The sequence below is a fragment of the Haliotis rubra genome, unplaced genomic scaffold (genome assembly GCF_003918875.1).
Source record: "Haliotis rubra isolate DU_JTF1 unplaced genomic scaffold, ASM391887v1 Scf536, whole genome shotgun sequence".
Classification (NCBI taxonomy): Eukaryota; Metazoa; Mollusca; class Gastropoda; order Lepetellida; family Haliotidae; genus Haliotis; species Haliotis rubra.
In genome coordinates this window covers 448,089-474,828 of record NW_025767231.1, presented here as the reverse complement: position 1 = coordinate 474,828, position 26,740 = coordinate 448,089, and the positions used below count along the sequence as shown (strand labels likewise).

At 45.1% G+C, this 26,740-nt stretch overlaps 1 protein-coding gene across 2 annotated transcripts in view; it reads left to right on the top strand.

Annotated features, from left to right (window-relative positions):
- Positions 1–26,740, top strand: part of LOC124253233 (alpha-1,6-mannosylglycoprotein 6-beta-N-acetylglucosaminyltransferase A-like) — an 80,801-nt gene that overhangs the window by 45,231 nt on the left and 8,830 nt on the right. For both annotated transcript variants that reach the window (XM_046686970.1, XM_046686969.1), the window contains exons 3-14: positions 207–306; positions 7,064–7,225; positions 11,587–11,669; positions 14,177–14,266; positions 14,704–14,778; positions 15,007–15,177; positions 15,457–15,523; positions 22,428–22,530; positions 23,348–23,482; positions 23,630–23,763; positions 24,391–24,515; positions 24,919–25,071. In XM_046686970.1, coding sequence (XP_046542926.1) covers positions 207–306; positions 7,064–7,225; positions 11,587–11,669; positions 14,177–14,266; positions 14,704–14,778; positions 15,007–15,177; positions 15,457–15,523; positions 22,428–22,530; positions 23,348–23,482; positions 23,630–23,763; positions 24,391–24,515; positions 24,919–25,071 — 1,398 coding nt within the window. The remainder of the gene's footprint in view (positions 1–206; positions 307–7,063; positions 7,226–11,586; positions 11,670–14,176; positions 14,267–14,703; positions 14,779–15,006; positions 15,178–15,456; positions 15,524–22,427; positions 22,531–23,347; positions 23,483–23,629; positions 23,764–24,390; positions 24,516–24,918; positions 25,072–26,740) is intronic.

Sequence of the window (26,740 nt, the reverse complement as noted above, 5' to 3'; positions counted from 1 at the left end):
CTAAATAATACTGTTTGGATCCAGACAGCAAATTTCCAGGATAAATATTGAATCTCATGTGATAAGTTTGCATTGTCATGAATATTGTCCAAGCTGACTAGAGGACATTATTTCCTGATTTCTTCTGTCTGGACCAGTGGGGCCACACTGTAGTTGATTAGTTACATTATAAGGTGACCATTGACCATTGTGTACATTTTCTCCAGAATGAGATCATCCGCTTGAGTGAGGAATATGTGAAGGCTCTGTCGAGGGAAAATGGAGACATGGTGGATGGACCCTACGCCGGCAGGTTTACAGCTTACGGTATGTTGATCCTGTACCCTGTACTGCCTAGTGAGGGCCGGGGCAGGATAGATCTCTTCTACATCATATTGGCGGGGAAAGTTCACATGTAATGTGACCGAGTCAACTGAGAGTTACAATGGTTGGGGATTTTTGATATGCTGTTCACAAATAATGTCTAACTACAGTCCGTTTGAGTCAGAAACGGACCGATGAATTGCAAATTTTATCATTGTACAAAATTGCCACATAAATGTCATTTCTAATCAACTCTCGCTTTGGCACTGCAGCTAACATGGTATGCAGTGTATTTCATTAACACATCTGTCTCAACTTCGGTAAGAAGGCAGCATATTTCACTGTTTGGTTGTAGGCAACATTTACAATTACTTATACACTTAGCCTACAGTAAGTGTAGCAACCACGCGATGGAAGTGTATTATTTCCGCGATTCCAGAATAGCAGCTACTACTTCGAGTGATGTCACATCCGCAGTCATACGCCATCCGCGTTCCTTTCTATTCTGCATGCTCTCCTGGCAGGTTATCCATTTTGCCTCATCGCAAAATAATTTCTTGGTTCTCGCTTAATTTTCGTATCTTGAAAAATGCTGAATTAACTTAACATTTAATTTCGTCGCCTGCTTTCCGGCCCTTTCTTTCTTTCTGTATTCACTTAAATTATTGGGAGTATCGAAGCTTCAAAATAACATATTCATGATCACTGATAGCAGTTTCTGGCATTGAGTCGCTGGTGACAATTCTGAAACGCTGTCGGCGAATCTGTAGGAATCGGTTGGGATGTTTTCGAGGACACACTTACACGAAGGCCGAGAGCGCTATCCGCCACGTTGGATGGTGTTTTGCAAGGACACGTTCGCATGAGCCGGCCGGTATTGAGACGCCCTATTACATCACGGTGTTTCATATTCAGCTTCAAAATGCATCTCTGAATTCCTATGCAATTGAGTATCAAATTCGCAACTGGTCTTTGTCACCAATACCAACTGTCTAGAAAAAGGAAGCGAAACATTTTAAGCGTGAAAACGAGCGAGCAGTGCTCAAAGACTGAGCGCTTGAAATGTAAACAAAGATAATTTCCGATTCACACTGCGTAGGATTTTCTGAATTCTTCCAACATTCATCTATTCATTGCTTGCAATGGCTCAATGCCTTAGGTATGGAAAGAGTATTGTAGAAAGAAATGGGAAATTATGAATAGATACAATGCAATGATTCGTTAATTCATAAGAAATTGTCAAAGTTGGTGCAACTTGCGCATTATCACCCAGAACGACAACTGTAATTATCAGCATTTTTGGCGTCTTCTCTTACTTACAGTGAAAATGATAAAAACATATAACAACATACAGATAGTCAGAGTCATTCTGATTACTTACATGTCATATTTATATACAAACAATCCCTTAATCAGTGGAAAGGTCCTCGCAGAATCCTCGGTATCCTTGTCAGCAAGGCCACCATATTGTAAAGAGATAGGTCATCTGTGGTGATGTCATATGTCCACATTGTTGTACATATTGGGAAATTTCTTCGAGGTGAAGGTCGGTTGAACAGGAGTAAACACAATCACCTTAACCCGACTTCGATTACACTGTCAGCATAGTATATTTTATGAAAGCTCAGATATTTTTCATGAAACTGACTTCAGTATCTACATTTGGCCTTGCTCGGTGTCATGCGTGCATGTAGGGTTTACTGTTTTATTCCTTGAAAGTTTTGATTGTTTGGGTGATGTTTACATAGGAGGTTGGCACATTTTAGTGCAGTACACCATATTCTAAATCTTTACACAAGTGTTCGAAGATGAAACGCGAGCCATAGCTGCACTTACTTTAGTCCCTATGATGTACAATGTGTAATGTTGGACTAATATTGCAGTTTCATATGGACAGGTTAATGAACGGCGATTTAATTCAACCTTATAAGTAAACTGATACTAATTAATGAAAATGACTTACATATGTTATGAAATGTATATGGACATATATTTAAAGGAATTTTCTTGTTCATTGCATATTTTTGTGTCGTTTTATATACAAAACAATGGCATATGTTGATTGGCCAGGTGCACGTTTGTTGGTAACATTTTATGATTCACTATCATTGTTTTTGATAATATATTCAGTTCATATTGGCATGACAGGATATCACTCTCTAACGACTTTTATAGGAAGATTGTTTGGAGATATATAAACCAAGTCATGTGTTGATTTGGACAAATCTTACATCCATATTCTAATATATAGTTCCATATATAAAGGCTATCTTTTTGCATCTTTCATTGCATACTTATTAAGAGAAATAGCTACATAATCATAAAGAAAAGAAAATTCTTATCCTAACAAACTATTGGGCTGCTATGCAAATATTAATTTTTCATTTACGCTAAGTTAATGCCAAACAGGTGTGCGTGTTGCTCATAATAAGATACACAGTCAAACTGTCTAATTGTTGATATATTCAGGACACTATTTAAAGGGAAAATCAGTCATTTTATGTTTTATCTAAAGAGTGTTTAATTATGACATAGAAGCCGGTGACCTTTCATACAATTAATGGAAATTGGGTGAGATGTATGCTGATCAGCGCAAGCCAAGGTCGCCTTTTTCCCGACATCGCAGGGTGCGTGAAGCAAGCAATTATGTCAACTAAAATGTGGTATTATTTTCAGCAATTTCATTACATTTGAAGATATGGCTAGTACTCTGGTAATAACGCTGAAAAATTAGTCAAAATACATCTATACACACAGGAGAATATGGGAATCTAAGAACTAACTTATATACTTCGGATAGGGCCATCCGGTTGGCTGTTACGTACTTTCTCGCATGTGGTGCGTTGTCATCTTTTCTGGTAAATTGTGAAACTGCTAAAGCGTATCCGATCACATTGGGAAATTGTAATTGAATAGTTTGGTTCGGCCATGGGCAAACGATAAAGAAAACAGCGGCCGTGATCCACAGCAGGTTCTCTACATGTGATCTGAGTTACATTGACCCTAGTGTGAAGCATAACAGAGTTATGCCCCCTTATCATTATACATGTATGACCTCTCTGTCGGATTGTTTGACGCCATAGAAGAGAATCCAGTTTCCCATTTATTCGAAGAGTTGTTTTTGGTTGAGTGTTGCGTTTTGTGTAAGCACATATAAACCCAGTTGGTATGCACTTGTATATTTGCTGTACTTTCTTAGCTCACACTTTCAGTAAAGATGCCCAATAAAAAAATCGTGAGCACAGTATTTTATCGGGAACGATAAAAAGCGGAATAATTTGCTGTTTTTAACGCATAACAAAATCGCGGACAACATTTGGTAAGGTCTGTTCCTCAACCAAAACGCTGAGGTGGTTGCACTTATATTTATACCAACGGATAGGAAATTTAATATTCTATATTTCTGTGTAATTTTTAAACAAAAATAAACAACAAACAAAACCACAACTCAGGCGCAGAGGTCCCGGTACAGATCCTGGATGAGCCCTCATATATGGCAGTAAGCCATTGCAGGTATGGCCAGGATAGCAAGGCAGCCAGTTGATCTGCTAACGCTACAGCAACTCCTTTCCACGTATGCAGGTCTTCATATGAAACTTCTCTTTCAGCAGCGCACCTACTAACATTCTTTCTTCAGGGTAAGCAGGTCGCGGGCCCGCTCAATCAGCAACTAACATTCTTTGTTTTGTTGTTTTGTTTTGTTTTGTTTTTCAGGGTAAGGAGGTAGCCGCCCGCTCAATAGGCTTACTTCGCCACAGCGGGCTGTTTTGCTTGAAGGACATGTCTTTTGCTAGCGCCAATCCTATGTGGAGGTGGTCCTACAGGCCTCCAAAACTAGACCAGCAGGGCCGCCGCACACGATTGCCATTACAGCAGTCCCTCAGTCCATACTATGCCCTGTCAAAGCCGCATTTTGGCTGTGCAACCATGTACAGACGGGTATCTCTTTACTCATACTAACTTGGCTCCTCTAACAAGATTTCAGTTTCAGGCAGTGCTCAGGAAGACGCTGACGGCAGCAAAACAACCCATCAATAGTAACTTTTATTCTTCTGATTCATTTCGCTTAGGGGCAGCAAACTCAGCAGTGTTACAAGGAATTCCGGCAGTTCAGATTCAGGAATTTGGTCACTGGAGATCTAATGCCTACAGGATGGCGATATTCGTCAGTATGCCTTTGTTAGGCAATAATAAATCTAATGTGAAATTATGGCTTACAGGGCCATCGGGGGTGATTGGCTCCAGTTATAACACCTCGGCTGCAGTGACGTAGCTCTGGCTTTGCCCAGTACCTCGCTAGTGCACTTATCCGCTGGGCATGGCGCTCAACATCGGCCATTCTGGCAGCACTGCATAGCAATTAAGTATTAGTAAACCTCTTTTAAAGCCCTCTCCCTACTCCCCTTTAACTATTTAACTTCGTTAGGATGGTAGCAGCCCGCCGCTGCCCAGCAGTGGGCAGCATGCGGGCCTGTTGGCATGGTGCCGGCGGGACTTAACACCAAATCAGCTTAAAAAATATGGATACTTGGTTCCTACTTTTACAGTGGCAGCCCAAACCTTCCTGCCTGCTGGCTCGGAGAGAGAGCACAAAGTTTCCAATGCGCTAGCAGCCTGCTTTTCCTGCCTGCTGTCTCCTCGAGGAGGAAGTACAAAGCTTATAATGCCTTACCAGCTTGCTTTTTCCTGCCTGCTGTCTCCGCTGGAGGAAGTACAAAGTTTGCAATGCCTTACCTGCCTGCTGTCTCCGCTGGAGGAAGTACAAACTTGCCTATGCTTTTGCCCGCCTGCTTTTCCACGCGGCGGAGGGTCAGCAAAAAGCTGAACTATGTGTCCCGGGCCCCGGGCTTTCCATCCACACCAGCAACATTGTCATCCACACATCTGGCTTGTGTAGTCTTTTCATCTGGTATGCGCATTACTATGCTAAGGCTAGCCTCATCAGCTTCATCTTATCTCTATTACAAGCCAAAGGTCTGCATATAATGACATTTAGCATTATTTGCTAAATGGGTTTATAGGCAGCATTTACTTATTCAATTCATGCAGTTCCTGACACTTCCCTGGCGAAGTGTAATACACTGCATGTAACTACAATTCTAATTATGTCATTTCTAATCAACTTCGCTTGGCACTGCAGCTAACATGGTATGCAGTGTATTTCATTAAGCATCTGTCTCAACTTCGGGTAAGAAGGCAGCATATTTCACTAATTTGGTTGTGGGCAACATTTACAATTACTTATACACTTAGCCTACAGTAAGTGTAGCAACGCACGCGATGGCAGTGTATTATTTCCGCATTCCAGAATAGCAGCCACGCCACTTCCGGAGTGATGTCACATCCGCGATCATACACGCCACGTCCGTTTTCCTTTCTATTCTGCATGCTCTCCTGGCAGGTTATCCATTTTGCCTCATCGAAATAATTTCCCACCCACCCTTCCCTTCTACAGCTCAGTATCCTGGTGGGGAGTGCTGAGGTTGTTAAATGCACGACTTATATTAAGTCTTCACTGTACAGTGCACAGTAAGTATAACCTGTACCATAACCTTTGTATTTTTGCACCTTCTGAATAAAAGGCTGCTGGTGGGCATGGTGCCGACGGACTTAACACCAAATCAGCTTAAAATATGGATACTTGGTTCCTACTTTTACAGTGGCAGCCCAAACCTTCCTGCCTGCTGGCCCGCGGAGAGGAGTACAAAGTTTCCACGCGCTTAGCAGCCTGCTTTTCCTGCCTGCTGTCTCCGCTGGAGGAAGTACAAAGCTTACAATGCCTTACCAGCTTGCTTTTCCTGCCTGCTGTCTCCGCGGGAGGAAGTACAAAGTTTGCAATGCCTTACCTGCCTGCTGTCTCCGCGGGAGGAAGTACAAACTTGCCTATGCTTTGCCCGTCTGCTTTTCCACGGCGGAGGGCCGCAAAAAGCTGAACTATGTGTCCCGTCCCGTCGGCGCCATCCACACCGCGCTCATTGTCATCCACACATCTGCGTTGTGTAGTCTTTCATCTGGTATGCGTACCATGCTAAGGCTAGCCTCATCAGCTTCATCTTATCTCTATTACAAGCTAAAGGTCTGCATATAAATATAAATACAGTGGAAACCGCCTAAGTAAAGACCACTTAACTAAACAGACCTGATAAGTAAACACTTTTCTTTGGTCCCGGCAAATTTCTTCATTAATTATCACTATTAGAGTCTGGTTAACTAAACTCGGATAAGTAAACAATACCCCTTACATTATCAGGTTTCCACTGTAGTACACATGTTTATCATTTACTAATACCCAACAGCTTTCTTATATTTGAAAATTTTCCGGACTCCACCAAAAAAGTTGTTTAAGAAACTATCAGCATTGAAAACGCAAAAGTTGTTATCTGTCGTGGCGGGGTGAAACCGCAGAAACGGAACAGCCACTATCTCGTCGTGCATGGGATACACATGGTGGGTTAGCCTAGTGGTTAAAGCGTTCGCTGGTCACGCCGAAGACCCAGGTTCGATTCCCCACATGGGCACAATGTGTGAAGCCTATTTGTGTTGTCCCCCGCTGTGATATTGCTGGAATATTGCTAAAAGCGGCGTAAAACCATACTCACTCACTCACTATGACAACTGTCCTCTTCTACATGTTAATGTATCACTTAGTATTCCTGAATGATCTGTTGATGAAAGCTGTAATATCTGGAACATTCTGTCCTTGATGTTCTACTCCTTTTTGCATACATTCACTGACCCCTCATTTACACTGGTGTTGTAGATCTGAAGAAGACCATGGCTGTGTTGTTGGAGAGTATGCTTGAGAGGTTGCAGCGCCTGGAGAGTGCCGTCAATCTCGTCATCAACACTACCCTTGTCAATGACACCATCAACGCTACTTTAAAGCTGGAAGAAAAACACAAGTCTGGAATCAGTGCTAGAGGTGAGTAGAAGTCACCAGTAGAACACTGCCCAAGTCTGGGATCACTGCTAGAGGTGAGTAGAAGTCACCAGTAGAACACTGCCCAAGTCTGGGGTCAGTTCTAGAGGTGAGTAGAAGGCACCAGTAGAACACTGCCCAAGTCTGGGATCAGTGCTAGAGGTGAGTAGAAGGCACCAGTAGAACACTTCCCAAGTCTGGGGGTCAGTTCTAGAGGTGAGAAGGCACCAGTAGAACACTGCCCAAGTCTGGGATCAGTGCTAGAGGTGAGTAGAAGGCACCAGTAGAACACTGCCCAAGTCTGGGATCAGTGCTAGAGGTGAGTAGAAGGCACCAGTAGAACACTGCCCAAGTCTGGGATCAGTGCTAGAGGTGAGTAGAAGGCCCCAGTAGAATACTGCCCAAGTCTGGGATCAGTGCTAGAGGTGAGTAGAAGGCACCAGTAGAACACTTCCCAAGTCTGGTATCTGTGCTAGAGGTGAGTAGAAGGCACCAGTAGAACACTGCCCAAGTCTGGGATCATTGCTAGAGGTGAGTAGAAGGCATCAGTAGAACACTGCCCAAGTCTGGTATCTGTGCTAGAGGTGAGTAGAAGGCACCAGTAGAACACTGCCCAAGTCTGGTATCTGTGCTAGAGGTGAGTAGAAGGCACCAGTAGAACACTGCCCAAGTCTGGGATCAATGCTAGAGGTGAGTAGAAGGTATCAGTAGAACACTGCCCAAGTCTGGGGTCAGTTCTAGAGGTGAGTAGAAGGCACCAGTAGAACACTGCCCGAGTCTGGTTTCTGTGCTAGAGGTGAGTAAAAGTCACCAGTAGAACACTGCCCAAGTCTGGGGTCAGTTCTAGAGGTGAGTAGAAGGCACCAGTAGAACACTGCCCGAGTCTGGTTTCTGTGCTAGAGGTGAGTAAAAGTCACCAGTAGAACACTGCCCAAGTCTGGGGTCAGTTCTAGAGGTGAGTAGAAGGCATCAGTAGAACACTGCCCAAGTCTGGGATCAGTGCTAGAGGTGAGTAGAAGGCACCAGTAGAACACTGCCCAAGTCTGGGGTCAGTTCTGGAGGTGAGTAGAAGGCACCAGTAGAAGACTGCCTTAGTCTGGGATCAGTTCTAGAGGTGAGTAGAAGGCACCAGAAGAACACTGCCTTAGTCTGGGATCAGTGCTAGTGGTTAGTAGAAGGCACCAGTAGAACACTGCCTTAGTCTGGGATCAGTTCTAGAGGTGAGTAGAAGGCATCCAGTAGAACACTGCCCAAGTCTGGGGTCAGTTCTAGAGGTGAGTAGAAGGCACCAGTAGAACACTTCCCAAGTCTGGGATCACTGCTAGAGGTGAGTAGAAGGCACCAGTAGAACACTTCCCAAGTCTGGGATCAGTTCTAGAGGTGAGTAGAAGGCACCAGTAGAACACTGCCCAAGTCTGGGATCAGTGCTAGAGGTGAGTAGAAGGCACCAGTAGAACACTGCCCAAGTCTGGGGTCAGTTCTAGAGGTGAGAAGAAGGCACCAGTAGAACACTGCCCAAGTCTGGGATCAGTTCTAGAGGTGAGTAGAAGGCACCAGTAGAACACTGCCCAAGTCTGGGATCAGTGCTAGAGGTGAGTAGAAGGCACCAGTAGAACACTGCCCAAGTCTGGGGTCAGTGCTAGAGGTGAGTAGAAGGCATCAGTAGAACACTGCCCAAGTCTGGGATCAGTACTAGAGGTGAGTAGAAGGCACCTGTAGAACACTGCCTTAGTCTGGGATCAGTTCTAGAGGTGAGTAGAAGGCACCAGTAGAACACTGCCCAAGTCTGGGATCAGTGCTAGAGGTGAGTAGAAGGCACCAGTAGAACACTTCCCAAGTCTGGGATCAGTGCTAGAGGTGAGTAGAAGGCCCCAGTAGAACACTGCCCAAGTCTGGGGTCAGTGCTAGAGGTGAGTAGAAGGCATCAGTAGAACACTGCCCAAGTCTGGGATCAGTGCTAGAGGTGAGTAGAAGGCCCCAGTAGAACACTGCCCAAGTCTGGGATCAGTGCTAGAGGTGAGTAGAAGGCCCCAGTAGAACACTGCCCAAGTCTGGGATCAGTGCTAGAGGTGAGTAGAAGGCACCAGTAGAACACTGCCCAAGTCTGGTATCTGTGCTAGAGGTGAGTAGAAGGCACCAGTAGAACACTGCCCAAGTCTGGGATCAATGCTAGAGGTGAGTAGAAGGCATCAGTAGAACACTGCCCCAGTCTGGTATCTGTGCTAGAGGTGAGTAGAAGGCACCAGTAGAACACTGCCCAAGTCTGGTATCTGTGCTAGAGGTGAGTAGAAGGCACCAATAGAACACTGCCCAAGTCTGGGATCAATGCTAGAGGTGAGTAGAAGGCATCAGTAGAACACTGCCCAAGTCTGGGGTCAGTTCTAGAGGTGAGTAGAAGGCACCTGTAGAACACTGCCCAAGTCTGGTTTCTGTGCTAGAGGTGAGTAAAGGTCACCAGTAGAACACTGCCCAAGTCTGGAGTCAGTTCTAGAGGTGAGTAGAAGGCATCAGTAGAACACTGCCCAAGTCTTGGGTCAGTTCTAGAGGTGAGTAGAAGGCATCAGTAGAACACTGCCCAAGTCTGGGGTCAGTTCTAGAGGTGAGTAGAAGTCACCAGTAGAACACTGCCTTAGTCTGGGATCAGTTCTAGAGGTGAGTAGAAGGCACCAGAAGAACACTGCCTTAGTCTGGGATCAGTGCTAGTGGTGAGTAGAAGGCACCAGTAGAACTCTGCCTTAGTCTGGGATCAGTTCTAGAGGTGAGTAGAAGGCATCAGTAGAACACTGCCCAAGTCTGGGGTCAGTTCTAGAGGTGAGTAGAAGGCACCAGTAGAACACTGCCTTAGTCTGGGATCAGTTCTAGAGGTGAGTAGAAGTCACCAGTAGAAAACTGCCCAAGTCAGGTATCAGTGCTAGAGGTGAGTAGAAGGCACCAGTAGAACACTGCCCAAGTCTGGTATCTGTGCCAGAGGTGAGTAGAAGGCACTAGTAGAACACTGCCCAAGTCTGGTATCTGTGCTAGAGGTGAGTAGAAGGCACCAGTAGAACACTGTCCAAGTCTGGAATCAGTGCTAGAGGTGAGTAGAAGGCACCAGTAGAACACTGCCCAAGTCTGGGGTCAGTTCTAGAGGTGACTAGAGGTGAGTAGTAGGCACTAGAAGGCACCAGTAGAACACTGCCCAAGTCTGGGATCAGTGCTAGAGGTGAGTAGAAGGCACCAGTAGAACACTGCCCAAGTCTGGGATCAGTGTTAGAGGTGAGTAGAAGGCACCAGTAGAACACTGCCCAAGTCTGGGATCAGTTCTAGAGGTGAGTAGAAGGCACCAGTAGAACACTGCCCAAGTCTGGGATCAGTGCTAGAGGTGAGTAGAAGGCATCAGTAGAACACTGCCCAAGTCTGGGGTCAGTGCTAGAGGTGAGTAGAAGGCACCAGTAGAACACTGCCCAAGTCTGGGATCAGTGCTAGAGGTGAGTAGAAGGCACCAGTAGAACACTGCCCAAGTCTGGGGTCAGTTCTAGAGGTGAGTAGAAAGCACCAGTAGAACACTGCCCAAATCTGGGGTCAGTGCTAGAGGTGAGTAGAAGGCATCAGTAGAACACTGCCCAAGTCTGGGATCAGTGCTAGAGGTGAGTAGAAGTCACCAGTAGAACACTGCCCAAGTCTGGGGTCAGTTCTAAAGGTGAGTAGAAGGCATCAGTAGAACACTGCCCAAGTCTGGGATCAGTTCTAGAGGTGAGTAGAAGTCAGTAGAGTCACAGTTCAGTAGAAGTCTGGGGTCAGTTCTAGAGGTTAGTAGAAGGCAGTAGAACACTGCCCAAGTCTGGGGTCAGTTCTAGAGGTGAGTAGAAGGCACCAGTAGAACACTGCCCAAGTCTGGGGTCAGTTCTAGAGGTGAGTAGAAGTCACCAGTAGAACACTGCCCAAGTCTGGGGTCAGTTCTAGAGGTGAGTAGAAGGCATCAGTAGAACACTGCCCAAGTCTGGGGTCAGTGCTAAAGGTGAGTAGAAGGCACCAGTAGAACACTGCCCAAGTCTGGGATCAGTGCTAGAGCTGAGTAGAAGGCATCACTAGAACACTGCCCAAGTCTGGGGTCAGTTCTAGAGGTGAGTAGAAGGCACCAGTAGAACACTGCCCAAATCTGGGGTCAGTTCTAGAGGTGAGTAGAAGGCCCCAGTAGAACACTGCCCAAGTCTGGGGTCAGTGCTAGAGGTGAGTAGAAGGCATCAGTAGAAAACTGCCCAAGTCTGGGATCAGTGCTAGAGGTGAGTAGAAGGCACCAGTAGAACACAGATATAGAGACTTTGCAAACATTCCCTTTGTCATTTGCAGTTAGTATACCGTTTGCAATTTCAAACTTGTTACAGATTTGATAAATGGCAGGAGCATCAACTGTAAGCTTACTGATGAGGACAAGGCACAGTTCCCCCATTGCGAGGGCAAGATGATGGTAGGTCATACCTGCCTCATTGATAGCTTACCTGCTCATGGACAGGTAGAATGTATCTGATATGGTTTTCTCTCTGCTCCCTGTCTGTTGGACAGCGTTAACAACGGTCTGTAGGTTGTTTGATACAGTCATCCCTCGCCATAACGCGGGTCTTGGGGTCCATGGATGACCCCCCGCGTTATTAGACACCTGCGTTATAGTAACGATTACATAACGCGGAACAAAGGCCAAGTAAATAGTATTTTCCATGGACATAACAAAACCGCTATTTCGTGTATTGTGCCCAGTCAAAACTATATCGTATTGTTGGAGGTGAAAAAACACAAAAACTTTGTAAATGAAAATAGATGTATTCGGGAAACTTGCAATCAAACATCACAAGACATGATAATTCTATTGTTGTTCCTGTCATGCTACCTGTTATTCAACTAAACCGGAAATAGCAATCAGCTGGGCACAGATCGATGTTTTGGTCCAATGTACCGGGATTCAGTCAAAAAAGATCCGAAAATATAACATCAAAGAATTTCTTTTCCATTATCAAAATAATTTATATGTCAAGCAGTTATACTAACAGAGATCTTATATATTGCTATCGTATAAGTATAATGCATGTTTTCTACAAACATATTTAACATAATAATTAGCATTGCTAAGCACTTTGGGTTACCTGGCTGGATACATTTTACGTAGGAGACAGTTTGACAAGTCACCGCTGACTTCCCGCGGTACGTGCCACTTTGATTGTAAAAACAAAATGTTGGCAATTAATTGTCAAACATGGCTTCAATGAGTCAATAACGTGGGTCTTGGGGTCAATGGATGACAAGGCTGTAATCTGTTTGTGATTGCTGAGAAAAATGTGGTAAGCGGGCGTTGTATGGAATGAGATAATGCCATTTCACTCACGGTTTCTGCGTTGTTATTGTAAACAGTTTTAATGAATGAAAATGGGATTGAATTTAATCAAATAAAATGTGTTTTCTGACATCATACATTCTCAGATGGCGGTGTTTATCCCCGCGCAATTACGCGGTGTGTTGCATCACAGAAAACATTGTAAGTACTCGTCTGATGACATGTCTTTATGATAAAGTTATTACAATGTTTCGCTGTTCATCTATTATTATTGAAAAAAAATCTACATTTTTTAAGCATCTGAAAAACCATGGATATGTACGATAAACACTGTTATTTGCAATCCGAACGGAATTTCACTAGTTTACAACGTGATTAACCAGAACTCAACAGCGGATTTGTTGATGTGCTATTTTCGATGAAGTGAATATGTGTGATCACTGGGCAACTTTTTTTATGGATGCCACGGATTACCCTGCGGTTTAACTGAATCCGCGGTATCGCGAAGAGCGTTGTTGCGAGGGATGACTGTAGTTGCGTTAACATTGGTCTGTAGGTTGTTTGATAATTGCGTTAACATGGGTCTGTAGGTTGTCTGATAATTGTGTTAACATGGGTCTGTAGGTTGTGTGACAGCTGTCAGTGTTAAAATGGGTCTGTAGGTTGACAGCTGTCAGTGTTAACATCGGTCTGTCAGTTGTTTGACAGCTGTCAGTGTTAACATGGGTCTGTAGGTTGTTTGACAGCTGTCAGTGTTAACATCGGTCTGTAGGTTATTTGACAGCTGTCAGTGTTAACATGGGTCTGTAGGTTGTTTGACAGGTGTCAGTGTTAACATGGGTCTATAGGTTGTTTGACAGCTGTCAGTGTTAACATCGGTCTGTAGGTTGTTTGACAGCTGTCAGTGTTAACATTGGTCTGTAGGTTGTTTGTTTGACCCCCTCCGTGGTGTAGTGGTTAGAGCGTCTGCCCGGAGAGCAGAAGGTCGCGGGTTCGATCCCCGACCGCGCCATAACAAAAGACGTTAAAATATGGTACTTGTTGGTCCCTGCCTGGCGCTTGCATTAATGGGTACAACAAGGACTGGTCGGCTCGGAGTCAGTATAATGAGTCTGAGTGGGGTATTCCTGCTTCACTGCGGCATGGTATCTCAGTGGGCTCGCATTATAAAACCAGCTTAAGTCTGGGCTAGTACAAGCAGCCGCACATACACATACACATGCATGCACGTCGTCATATGAGCGAAATATTCTCAAGCACGACGTAAAACCCAATTTCACCTCACCTCACCTGTATGTTGTTTGACAGCTGTCAGTGTTAACATGGGTCTGTAGGTTGTTTGACAGCTGTCAGTGTTAACATGGGTCTGTAGGTTGTTTGACAGCTGTCGGTGTTAACATGGGTCTGTAGGTTGTTTGACAGCTGTCAGTGTTAACATGGGTCTGTAGGTTGTTTGACAGCTGTCAGTGTTAACATGGGTCTGTAGGTTGTTTGATAGCTGTCGGTGTTAACATGGGTCTGTAGGTTGTTTGACAGCTGTCGGTGTTAACGTGGGTCTGTAGGTTGAGAGCTGTCAATGTTAACATCGGTCAGTATGTTGTTTGACAGCTGTCAATGTTTACATCCTTCTGTATGTTGTTATGTTTCAGTGGATGAGCAAGATGTGGAAGTCTGACCCGTGCTATGCAACATACGGTGTTGATGGCTCCGACTGCTCCTACGTTATGTACCTCAGCGAGGTGAGCATACACACATGTAACTGATGTTTCACTGCTAAGTTCATTATTCAAGAGTTTAGCCCAGTACCAGTCCCCTGATGTTAGGAATCATTCTCATTAGTGAATTGTTTGTTTTTGTCACTTTACATGTTGGCTGAGTGTCCAACATAACAATGAAAAGGACAGTTGTGTAACGATGTATGTTGCTAAGAAATGTTACAGAAACAAACTAGCATAGGGCAGAAAACGTAAAGTGAGAGCATTCTATGGTGAAGAAAGATGGTGTTTTCATGAGGACAAGATAGACAATGATAATGATGATGATGATGATGATCGTGGTGAATAAAATTAGATATTTGCAGAGCACCTCTTTGTCCATCTTAAAAGGTTAGTGCCCAGCATCAATGTACCATGTTTATGGAGTGTTTATGGTGTAAGGGAGGCAACTGTGTTTACAGGTTGAAGGCTGGTGTCCGAAGAAGGCCTGGGGTGGCTCCATGAAACTCAAGCTGAAGGAAGCAGCTCCTCTTTATGTGAGTTGTTTCAGTATCTCCTATTGCACAGTGGACAATTCCCATGGCAAATGTCAAAACTGATCTGTGATTGGGTGAATGTGGCAAACTATTAAATGTCGGTCAGTGGTTCCTGGATTATGACGTTATGAATGCAAGGGACGTTATACATTGTTTGTAATGAGGGAGGCACAGATCTGTAACATTGGTCACCTGAATCTCAACACCTATTTTACAACGTGTTTCCAGGCTAACATCACCAGCAACCTGGAGGACCTGATGGTGCTACTGCGAGATCCCAATGAGAGGCAGGGTTATGCATGGATCAGAATGCGCATCACACGCATGTGGGACAAATGGTCATCTGCCATTCACAGACTCGCTGCCAAGCAGAATCTGGTGCACCGAAAGAAGAAAAAGGTACATCTCACAGTAGACTTGTGGCAAATTTAGTGGTATAACATTCCTTTCAAACTTGAAATGCAGCCTGTAGGTATGTTTTGAGCATACTTCAGGTTCAGGTGGATACAATGGCTGACTGTATCATCGTGCTTTGACTGCATGCAAACATGTCATCTGCCCATGATTTCAGTATTAACTTCCACTTTTATATACAGATTGAATATTTAGACTGTGGCACTCACTCACGCGCATACAACTTATCCTGTAGTTCATTCTGTTTTCCTGGTTCTGTTTCAGATTCTAGTTCATTTGGGGTTGTTGTCCAAACAGTCAGGATGGAAGTTTGCTGAAATGCAGTTCAAAGGTATTTGTTCACTAATGTTCTGGTTGAGGATGTCCACTGATCTCAGAGTACAGTCCATTATATGCAGACTTTTAGCCTGTAATAACGATCAGATGCGGCTGATGAGGATGACATTAAGATGGTATGTCTACCAAATGAAAGACTACACAACGCAGAAGTGTGGATGACAATGAGCGCGGTGTGGATGGCGCCGACGGGACCGGATATATAGCTTAGCTTTTTGCGGCCCTCCGCTGTGTAAAAGCAGACAGGCAAAGCATAGGCAAGTTTGCACTTCCTCCCGCGGAGACAGCAGGCAGGAAAAGCAGGCTGATAAGGCATTGCAAACCTTGTAAAAGCAGACAGGCAAAGCATATCCTCCTCCCGCTGAGACAGCAGGCAGGAAAAGCAGGCTGATAAGGCATTGGAAACTTTGTACTTCCTCCCGCGGAGACAGCAGGCAGGAAGGTTTGGGCTGCCACTGTGAAAGCAGAAGCCAAGTATCCCCCTTTTTAAGCCGATTAAGTGTTTAGTCCCATCGGCACCATGCCAACAGGCCCGCACGCTGCCCACTGCCGGACAGCGAGCGGGGCTGCCATCCACAACGAGTTAAAGAGTTAAAGGTGGGAGTAGGGGAGAGGACACAGAAAAGGTCTTAATGTTTCAATGCTGCCAGGATGGCCTGATGTTGGGCATCCATACCTGGCTTGGTTAGGTGAACCCCGTCCAGATAATGGGCGGGGTCAGGGTTGAATGATACAACCCCCCCGCCCCAGCTGCCCCCTCACGATGTTGCTGATTCTCCGGTTTAATTTCTTTCTCTTCAGCTCGAGGGCTGGAGATCAATAGCTCCACGCCACTCGAGCCGAGGCAGCATCTGCGACCAGATGATGGTGGCAGCTGGGCAGCGCAGGCGAATATACAACAACTCTTGGAGCATGTCATCGTAAAGGACTTTGGAAGGGACCTCACACAGGTCGTTGGAACCCAAGTGGATCACAATAAACGACCTGCATGGGCCCCTTGCCCTTATTAGCCCGGCCCACCCTGCTGCGTAGTTCCGACCACCTGAGGCCCCCTGGTCGACCAGATGACCCCGGCGAGGCCCAGGCTGCTTCGGTCGCGCCCGAGGTGTTGTTGCAGCCTCGCCATGTAGCTTGAGCCAATCAGCCACGATGGTCCTGCAACCCATAATTCTTAAATTAGATTTGTGTGCTTAGCCGGGGGATACGGATATACGCCTGGTAGGCATTCGATCTCCAGCGGCCAAATTCCTGAATCTGAACTGCCGGAACTCCTTGCAACGCTGCTGTGGTTGCTGCCCCTATCCGAAATGAATGAGAAGAGTAAAGATTAATATTGATGGGTTGTTTTGCTGCCGCTAGCGTCTTCCTGAGCACTGCCTGAAACTGAAATCTTGTTAAAGGAGCAGAATTAGTGTGAATAAAGAAATATCCGTCTGTACGCGGTCGCGACTGCCAAAAATCGTGTCAAAGCTTTGACGGGCACAGTATGGACCGAGGGACTGCTTGAATGGCGTCGCGTGCCGCTGCCTTGTTGATCTGTTTTGGAGGCCCGTGAGGACCACCTCAACGTAGGATTGGTTGCTAGCGAAAGATAGGTCATTCAGCAACAACGCCGCTGTGATGAGTCGCTGATTGAACCGGCAACTACCTCACTTACCCTGAAAACCCAAAAATGTTAGCAGGTATGCCGCTGAAAACATAGAAGCTTCATATGAAGACCTACATACAGTGGGGAGGAGTTGCACAATGCAAGTTAGCAGATCGAGTGTAATCGGCTGGACGGTATCTGGCTGCCTCGATCTCCTGGCCATCCCTGCAATGGCTTTCTGCACTAGGAAGTGGTTAGACATGCACTGCAAGGAATTGAGCTTGTGTATGGAGGATAATGCTGAAATGTAAGAACGGGCCGTGCTGGGAGACCTACCTGATAATGAGAGATAAGCTATAAAATGAAGCATATGATCTAAAGGTACAGGCCATATGTCAGGCAGGGAGTACACCACCCGAAATAGCCGTAGTGACTGTACCGCCGACTCATAAGTCCTCCAAGTGTTTGCTGCCATCGAGTTTGCTACTAGACTGTTTGCTTCCGCTGTTAGATGAGCCAGATGTCCGCTGGGATTCCTGAGGCCTGATGATCCGCCTGTGGGGCTGCTGCTCGAAACCGTGACCACTGAAATCTCGAAGAGCCGCCTGCTATTATGTTGGCCTGAGTTGGTATATACTGTGCTTTGAAGTGTATGTTGTTTTGCAAGCATATGAGGACCATTCGTCTGAGCAGTTTCATTACCCTTTGCCCTTTGGCAGTGTGCCTGTTGATAATACTCACCACGGCCTGGTTGTCACAGAACATTAGTACCCTTTTGTTGGCCAGACTGCTGCCCCATATGCGCAATGCCACGACTATAGGAAAGAGCTCTAAGCATGTAATGTCTTTCACCCATCCTTGTTGTATCCATAGATCTGGCCACCTGGCATTGGCCCAATGACCTTGGAAATATGCACCCCAACCCTGAGCGCGCCAGCTGCATCTGTATAAAGTTGGAGTATTGGGGTTGTAACCCAACCCTGTTCCAAGAATAAGGTTGTGCCATTGTGCCTGGCAAGAAACTGAAGCCACAGGTTTAGGTCTTCACGCATACCCGCTGATACCCGTATCCTGTGGTGTGGCTTGCGTGCCCCTTTTTGTGCGTCAATGAGACGCCGCAAGAATGGACGACCCATGGGAATTGCCTTGCATACAAAGTTTAGCTTTCCCACTATTGACTGCAGCGTATGCAGTGTAACTTTCTTGGATGATGACTCTACCAGCTGCGACAGCTGATGGACCAGGTGTGCTATCTTGTCCTCCGGTATCCTGATTTCGCCCCGAGCCGTTCTATGGTGAGGCCCAGAAATGTAAGACAAGTTGTAGGTTGTACGGTCTTCTGGTGAGCGATAGGCACGCCCAGATTATCAGCCAGTTGCAAAGAGGTGTTAAGCATGTTGGAGCATTTGCTTAGGTCCACTGCCGCCAGGATAAAATCATCAAGGTAATGAGCGATGTCCTGGCTGCGTGTAGTGGCCTTAATAGCCCATTCAATGAAAGTGCTGAATGACTCAAATAGGGCACAAGAAATGGAACAGCCAAAGGGAAGACATTTATCAATGTAAAATTGTTCCTGAAACTTAATGCCGAAAGTAGCTGAAAATCAGATGGTACCACGGGCAGGAGGCTTAAAGGCTGATTTGACGTCAAATTTGGACATGTACGCACCCCTGCCCAAGCTTTGAATCATGGCTACAGCCTGGTCGAAACTGGTGTACTGCACTGTACATGCTTCCTGTGGTATAAAATCATTGATTGATGAGCCTTGAGGATGCGATAAATGATGGATGAGGCGGAAGGCAGCCTCACCATGAACTGATGAATCAACTTTCTTAGGCACCAAGCCGATCGGGGAAACTATAAGAGAGTGCACTGGTCTGTACGAAAATGGGCCTGCCATGCGACCCAACAGAATTTCTTTTTGCAGCTTTTGTTCCACTATTAGTGGCTGTTCCCTGGCAGATTTAAGGTTGACAGCGTCCCGAATGACCCGTGGCCCTTCATAGTTTAAGCTGAAACCCTTACTGAAACCCTCCTGTAGTAACTGAGCTGCTGCTGGATTGCTCAATTTATATTGCCGCAACCATTGTTCCAAGCAAGCGATGTTAATTGGAGTTGGGGCCGTGTGAAATAGCTCTGCCTGGCAGGGTAGGTTGACGCTTAAGAGATTGCGCCGGTGGTAACTGTGTTCTTTTGCCGCGAAAACAAGACATGGCGCCATGCCCACCTATGTTACATGCCGAGCACCTGTGTGCATAACGGCACATCTGACCCCTCTCGCAAGTGCCACGATTGAAGTTTCTACATACCTCTGTGCGCTGCTGAGTGTAGGTGGAGGATCTGGCTGGGTAGGCAAATGCCTGCTGCTTGTGGCTGGGGAGCATTAACTGCAGCCACAGCTGTCCGTCGATGGCACCCCATGACCGAGATGGGTCCCTCTCCATTTTTGCCTAAACTGGACATCGTGATTGAGACCAGCAGTCACCGCCAAATCGTGAGGCGCACCGCTGATCGCCTCCATGTAATGAGCAATTGTTGTATCTTGTTTACATCCGCCTGACGCTCTATTACCACACTGATAAAGGTCAAGAAAGCAGATGTCCAAGCCCCAATGTTTAACTGACGGACAGACTGCTGCTTGGGTTTAAAAACTACCTGTCCTGAAATGTCAAGCTCCATTGTGAAGTTGGAACTCTCCTGTGCTGCCTGGTTCTCAGGTGGCAAGAGGGACCTCATGTCTACAAATTCCCCACGATGGATCTTTTCCCTCACTGCTTGCTTTACATGGAAACTTATAGTCTCCGCCCTGAAGTTCAGCTGTTGATTTGACAGTGTCTCTGCATTAATCAGTGACTCCGGATTAGAGAAGGGTTGCCCCTGTATACAGAAGTTTGGCATAGCGGTGGGGACCTGCGGTGGCTGTAACTCTATATCAGGCCTATCACAGCTTGGAATCAACAACTCCGGCGAAATATTAATATGCCCAAAGTGAGACCTACCTTGATTGGTGGATGACGGAGCCATCGGGGTGATGAAGCTTGGCTCCAGCGGGGGTGTCACATAGATGGTTGTCGGGGGAACCTCATGTGGTGTGGACACAGAGGGTGGTGCGGGTTGGTTGGCCTGAGGGGCAGCGCCCAGGGACAACACCAGAAGCGCGTGCCCCTTTGCCTGGCTTCGGCAACCTTAGGGCGTCCCCTGACCACAGCGTGGTTGATGGCTGCCTTACGCTTTGGTGGCATGATGAACTCGGAAAGAAAGTTGTACAATTATTAAAACAATCAAGAATGCAGATGAAAAGGACGGAAAGCGATAGCGGATGCGAATTAAGTATTAAGTTAATACAGAATTTTGACGAGATAATCGAAATTTGAGCCAGAATCGAAAAATTATTAGTGATGAAGCAAGATGGTGAACCTGTCAGGACAGCATGCAGAATAGAAAGGAAACGGACGTGACGTGTATGCCTGCGGATGTGACATCACTCCGAAGTGACGTAGCTGCTATTATGGAATGCGGAAATAATACACTGCCACGTGCGTTGCAACACTGGATACTTATCATAAGCTAAGTGTATGAATACTATGCAAAGAATTGTATATTCTACCCATCCCCCATTTTATCAAAATATGCCGCCTTAGTACCTAAAGGTTAAGACAGATATTTCTCGAACTACACTGCCGACTGTGTGTTAGCTGCATGCCGAAACGAAGATGATTAGAAATGACATAATTCAAGGTGAAGTTAAACGTTACATATCCGAGTGTATTTCACTTGCCAGAGAAGTGTTAGAGCTGTGCGAATGTAAATGCTGCCTATAAACCCATTTAGCAACTAATGCTAAATGTCATTAAATCTACAATGAACACACGTATAATGTACTGGGGGAATTTTTGTTTTCCTTGCCACTTCCAGTATATTTTCATGAAACCGCATATTTCAAATTATGATTAGAATGAACTGAAATTAGTGGTCCATTTGAGTTTGTTATAACCATAGATTACTGTATTTGACTATTTCTGAGACGGATTTGTCTGAAATCTGAACATGGTGCTGTCATCAACTACTGTTCCAAATTCATACTTTATAGAAATCTGTTTCAGTAGACTACAGTAAAAAGAAAATGAACAGAACTAGTATTAACTGCCTCTGTGTTACAGGGACTTGTCAGCACATCAAGTATTAACTGCCTCTGTGTTACAGGGACTTGTCAGCACATCAAGTGTTAACTATCTCTGTGTTACAGGTACTTGTCAGCACATCAAGTGTTAACTATCTCTGTGTTACAGGTACTTGTCAGCACATCAAGTGTTAACTATCTCTGTGTTACAGGTACTTGTCAGCACATCAAGTGTTAACTATCTCTGTGTTACAGGTACTTGTCAGCACATAAGTGTTAACTATCTCTGTGTTACAGGTACTTGTCAGCACATCAAGTGTTAACTATCTCTGTGTTACAGGTACTTGTCAGCACATCAAGTGTTAACTATCTCTGTGTTACAGGGACTTGTTAGCACATAAGTGTTAACTATCTCTGTGTTACAGGGACTTGTCAGCACATCAAGTATTAGATATGTCGTTGTCACAGACTAAACTCAATGTCTTGTTTTATTGACACCTGTGTGTCTGCCTGCCTGTCTGCTAATGACTATTCAATACACAGCTGCTATCACTGACCACATGCAATTTGAACTTAACACCAATCAGGCTATACACCATAAACAAAATGCATTGATTTATGGCCCGAGTTCGGTCTCTGTCACATTATGTAATGGCACAGACAGGCAGGTGTGATACTTGAACACATGACATGTTATGATGTCTGTTGATTGCAAAATGTTATACACAAAAAATGAGCCTGTATTTACAAAACCCAACATCTCTATATATATATATACACACACAATTAGCCGTGAAGGCATCTGCAAATGAACCAGCCGTTACACTTGAGTGCACACCCACCCGTTCTGACTGGGTTCGGTATCCCGGCTGCTTCGTTTCTTGGGAAGTAAACCGAAGTACACAATTTTGCACTTTCGATTTGCGATTGTACGCTTATAATTTTGTTTATATATTTTGTCGTAACCAGCAATGTATATTATATGTCATGAATAAGTGATAATTGTGTTTTAATTATGTTTGATTTTTTGGTTGCATGTGACCTTTAACTATCTCTGTGTTACAGGTACTTGTCAGCACATAAGTGTTAACTGTCTCTGTGTTACAGGGACTTGTCAGCACATAAGTGTTAACTATCTCTGTGTTACAGGTACTTGTCAGCACATAAGTGTTAACTGTCTCTATGTTACAGGTGGCCCCCTGGGTGAACTGGTGCAATGGAGTGACCTCATCACCACCCTGTTCCTCCTGGGCCATGACCTCACCATCACTAGTGAGGTTGAGCAGCTGGTGGGGTAAGTGTCACCATGACAGTTTCAGCAGAACTGTTGTTGTTATAGTAATACACAATTGTGTGATAGGAGATTCAGCCTTTAGTATCACATGAATTTATGAAGTTTGGTTTTTCTTGTTTAAATATGAATGGACAAGTCTTCATAATGAGTCTAGCCAAAATTGTTTAAGGCTTCATTTTCAGTAGACTTTCAGTCCTTAAGAAGCAAGACATCACAATGTTTTCTTGAGGCACCCTTTGGCTGTATGTACAGTTTGTTTGGGTCAAAATGATATCGATGAATCACAATTGCACATGCGTCCCGCCCTTGAGGCTGTTCCAACAACAGTACTACTGCTACTTTACCCTCGTAAAACCCCACATGGAAAATCAAAACAAAATGATGATAGTTTGTAAAGTAACTTTTTTATTTTGGAGACAAACATTATGAAACTTTTTCCAGAGTTGGTCTAATGTTTTCATTACATTCTGCATTGAAATGAATGTTTGATCATGAACCAATTTGGAGTTAGATTGTGATTCATTGGTATCATTTTGACCCAAACAGACTACAGTACTGTACAGTTGAATGATACCAAGAGTTCATATTCCATTTTTCAAGTCCAAATCATGATAATAACTCCTCAAGATTGTGTCACTGAGGATACTTTGTAGAGTAATACCTGGCTGACATCACGTATGTTGACAGAGTGTATACTGGCTGGTATTCGGTAAGCCAATACATTGCCAGCACAAGTTGTATCAGATTATGGTCACCCTGACAAGCTGTGTTGGTAACGTGCTTGCTGCTGTTGCTCACACGACATTTCTGTCGGCAGGATCCTGTCTCGACTCCCAGCAGCCAAGTCTCCGTGTCAGAGTCGGAAGGAGCTACCAGTCAACATCATCTACACAGACATCATGGGCCTCATCCAGTTTAAGAAGCGGGTCAAGGGTGGCTATGGCAAGTTCAGGTAGGGAAGTGTGCTAACTTGTTCTCGGGTCTGTACAGTTGTATCCCATTGTACTGGGACTACTGACACACACACTTTACTGATCAAATACAGCCTGGTGACTGACCTGATACCTCCGTGTTACTGACTAGATACCTACTGTTTCAGTTGTCTATTCCGGATTGTTGATTCGTTTGGCACTGAACCTGCCTACAACCATCGTAGCTTTGCCAAACAGAACAAGATCCTCACATCATGGGGAGGCCAAGACTTGCAGCCTCGCCAGTTCTTCACCATGTTCCGTAAGTATCAGTGACTGCTCCAGTGGTCACTATGTTGAAGCTCCACCTGGGTGGTAGGGTTTAGTCAGAGCAGGTACATGTTGTCACATGTGGGGGAGTTTTCACATGGGGTACCTGAATCATCACTAGGTCATCATCCATGTTGAATGGTCTTCATGACAGCTTTCCTGATTCATGAAAGTCACTTTCATGAGCTTCACTCAAGGTCACCATGTTCCACCAGCATGAACATCACATACGGTGACAGTGGCCAGCTTAAAATCAAGTTCGTTGCTCCACATATATATTGCAGTGTGCAATCCACTTGTGGATCAGTTTGCTGCCTCTGTACCTGCTTCAGAACTGATTGCATTTTACAGTCTTCTATGTTGCAGTAGTATGCATTCACCACAGATTTCACTCACTCACTCACTCACTCACTCACTCACTCACTCGGGGTGGTGGCGTAGCCTAGTGGTTAAAGCATTCGCTCGTCACGCCGAAGACTCGGGTTCGAGTCCCCACATGGTTACTATGTGTGAAGCCAACTTCTGGTGTCCCTCGCCGTGTTATTGTTGGAATATTGCTGATAACAGTCACAACCATACTCACTCACTCACTGTTTACAAGAGTTGTGTTGTTCCGCAGCTCACAGCCCCGACAACTCCTTCATGGGGTTTGTGGTTGAGCAGCACCTCAACGACTCCCATGTGCAGCATCTGGAGAGGCAGAACAAGGCTGTTGTGTACGGCAAGAAGGAGTACATGTGGGAGGTATGTCAGTCATTTACTTCTGTGCAAGGCACTACATTGGCTTTATGATTTGCTTTATGGATTTGCCAACAGTTATTAAGCTTTTCTGTAATGAGAGATTTTTGTTCCTCTTGAGTTTATATTGGGAAAAGCTAAAGATGTTTTGCTAAATTGGGGATGAATATTGAAAATATGATTAAATAATAATTAGTTTTGTAACTGATAATGTTTTCTAATATTTTCATTGTGGAAGAATATTACTCCACAACTACCATTACATTTGAAAGGCAATAACAAGTTAAAGTTTAGACAAGTATTATCCACTGCAGGGATAGCAATGACTTTGTCACTTTGGTGAAGTTATTTTAAAGAATTTTTAAACATTGTAAGACTGTGTCTTTATGTTTCTATTTACCATTTTCAGAAAAAAGACAGCTACCTCAATGTAATAAAGGACTTTCTTGAGATACATGGTACAGTCTATTATGATGAGAAGCAGGCCAAGCTCCCGGACTATGTGGTGAACCATGGTCTACTCAATGGAGCGGACCTCCACAAACTGTTGAGAGAGTCAAAGGTTAGATTCCATGATTTAGATTCATAAGTGTATTGACAGAATTACAACAAGTGTTTGACAAGGGAAGATTCGCTTGTTTGGAAGATAGCCTATACTGGTGGGTATTTGTAGTGGACCTGTGCTTGGAAAACACTGGCAGCGGGACATCTGTGTTATGACCCCACAGTAGTATACACAATAGCGGTTCTGTGACATGTCCTTCCCAAGGCCTTAATGCAGTTCCACCGTTGAATATCAGTTGAATAGTTTCTGAAATATTGACTTTTAAGTGAGCATGGGGTCGGTCGGGAAAAGGCAAAATGTCCAACTTTTTTTCGTAATTAAGTCTTAATTAATCTAATGAAGTCACCGAGAGTGTTCCCAATGCTGTTTTGCTATAGCGTAACCATCTGCCGAGATGCATGCAAATGTTCATGAAAATCGGTCAAATAGTTTAGGAAATAATCACTTTTTAGTGAGCATGGGGTCGGTCTGGCGAAAGGCTAACAATCCAACGTATTGTCGTACTTGTTATATATTATCGAGGCGAGAGGTCTTTTCAGCCGAATGAAACGCAGCTCTCGGCAGTTCCCCTGAGCTGCCTTGCTACCATCTCATTAGGACGTACTTGTAGCGATGTGTGAGCTGTCTGAAGGTGAATGAAACGCCGGTCTCGACAGTCATTACCTCACTACTGTCTCGGGGGTTGCTTTGAGCGAGCGCCGTGGATGAGTATAAGTGTGTGTGTGCGTGTGTGTCTCGACTCGGCTATGATGATGCACTGCCGGCTGACTAGCGAGGCTTCAGATGTCTGAAGGTGAATTAAAACGCATCTCTTGGCAGTTCCTCCCGAGGGGTCGCCTCGCTGCCGTCTCGGTATCACCGAGCGAGCTCTGTGAGCCAGTCGCAGTGTGTGTGTGTGTGTCTCGGCTCGGCTTGTACAGCCGACCTGGCTGGCTGGCTGGCTGGCTGGCAACATTATGTTGATTTCCACTAAATTATACCGCATCTCTCGGCAGTTCCCCCGGGTCGCCTCGCTGCCATCTCGTTAGCATTGAGCGAGCGCTGTGAGCTAGTCGCAGTGTGTGTGTGTGTGTGTGTGTCGACTCGGTACAGCCGATCGGCTGGCTTGGCGGCTTTATGTACAGCCGATCGGCTGGCTGGCTGGCTGGCATGGCTACGTTATGTTGATTTCCACTAAATTATACCGCAGCTCTCAGCAGTTCCCCCGGTCGCCTCGCAGCCATCTCGTTAGCATTGAGCGTGCGCTGTGAGCTAGTCGCAGTGTGTGTGTGTGTGTGTGTGTGTGTCCAGTTTCCAGTGTTTTTGCTACTTCATCCACGACTGGGTACAGTCCCATCCTGTGTGTATATATATATTTTTTATAAAATAATATTTAATTGGTTTTCAGTTAATATCCGATCGATGTATTTGAGGCTCATAAGGTTTAGATTATCGTACACGTAAATATTTGAGACATGAATCAATTTCTTTTCTATAACACGCACTCCGTCGAGGCTTATTAAGGGTGTCGATCCAGGTCTTATGACGATACGACACCGTTGGTGATTGTGTCTGGTGAACCAGCGTATTGTCAACCCAGTCAAAAGTGTTCGTTCTGACCCACGAGCGTCAGCGAGATAGATATCTACTACGAGCGTGGTGTGTGATTTGATAGTCAAATTTGAAA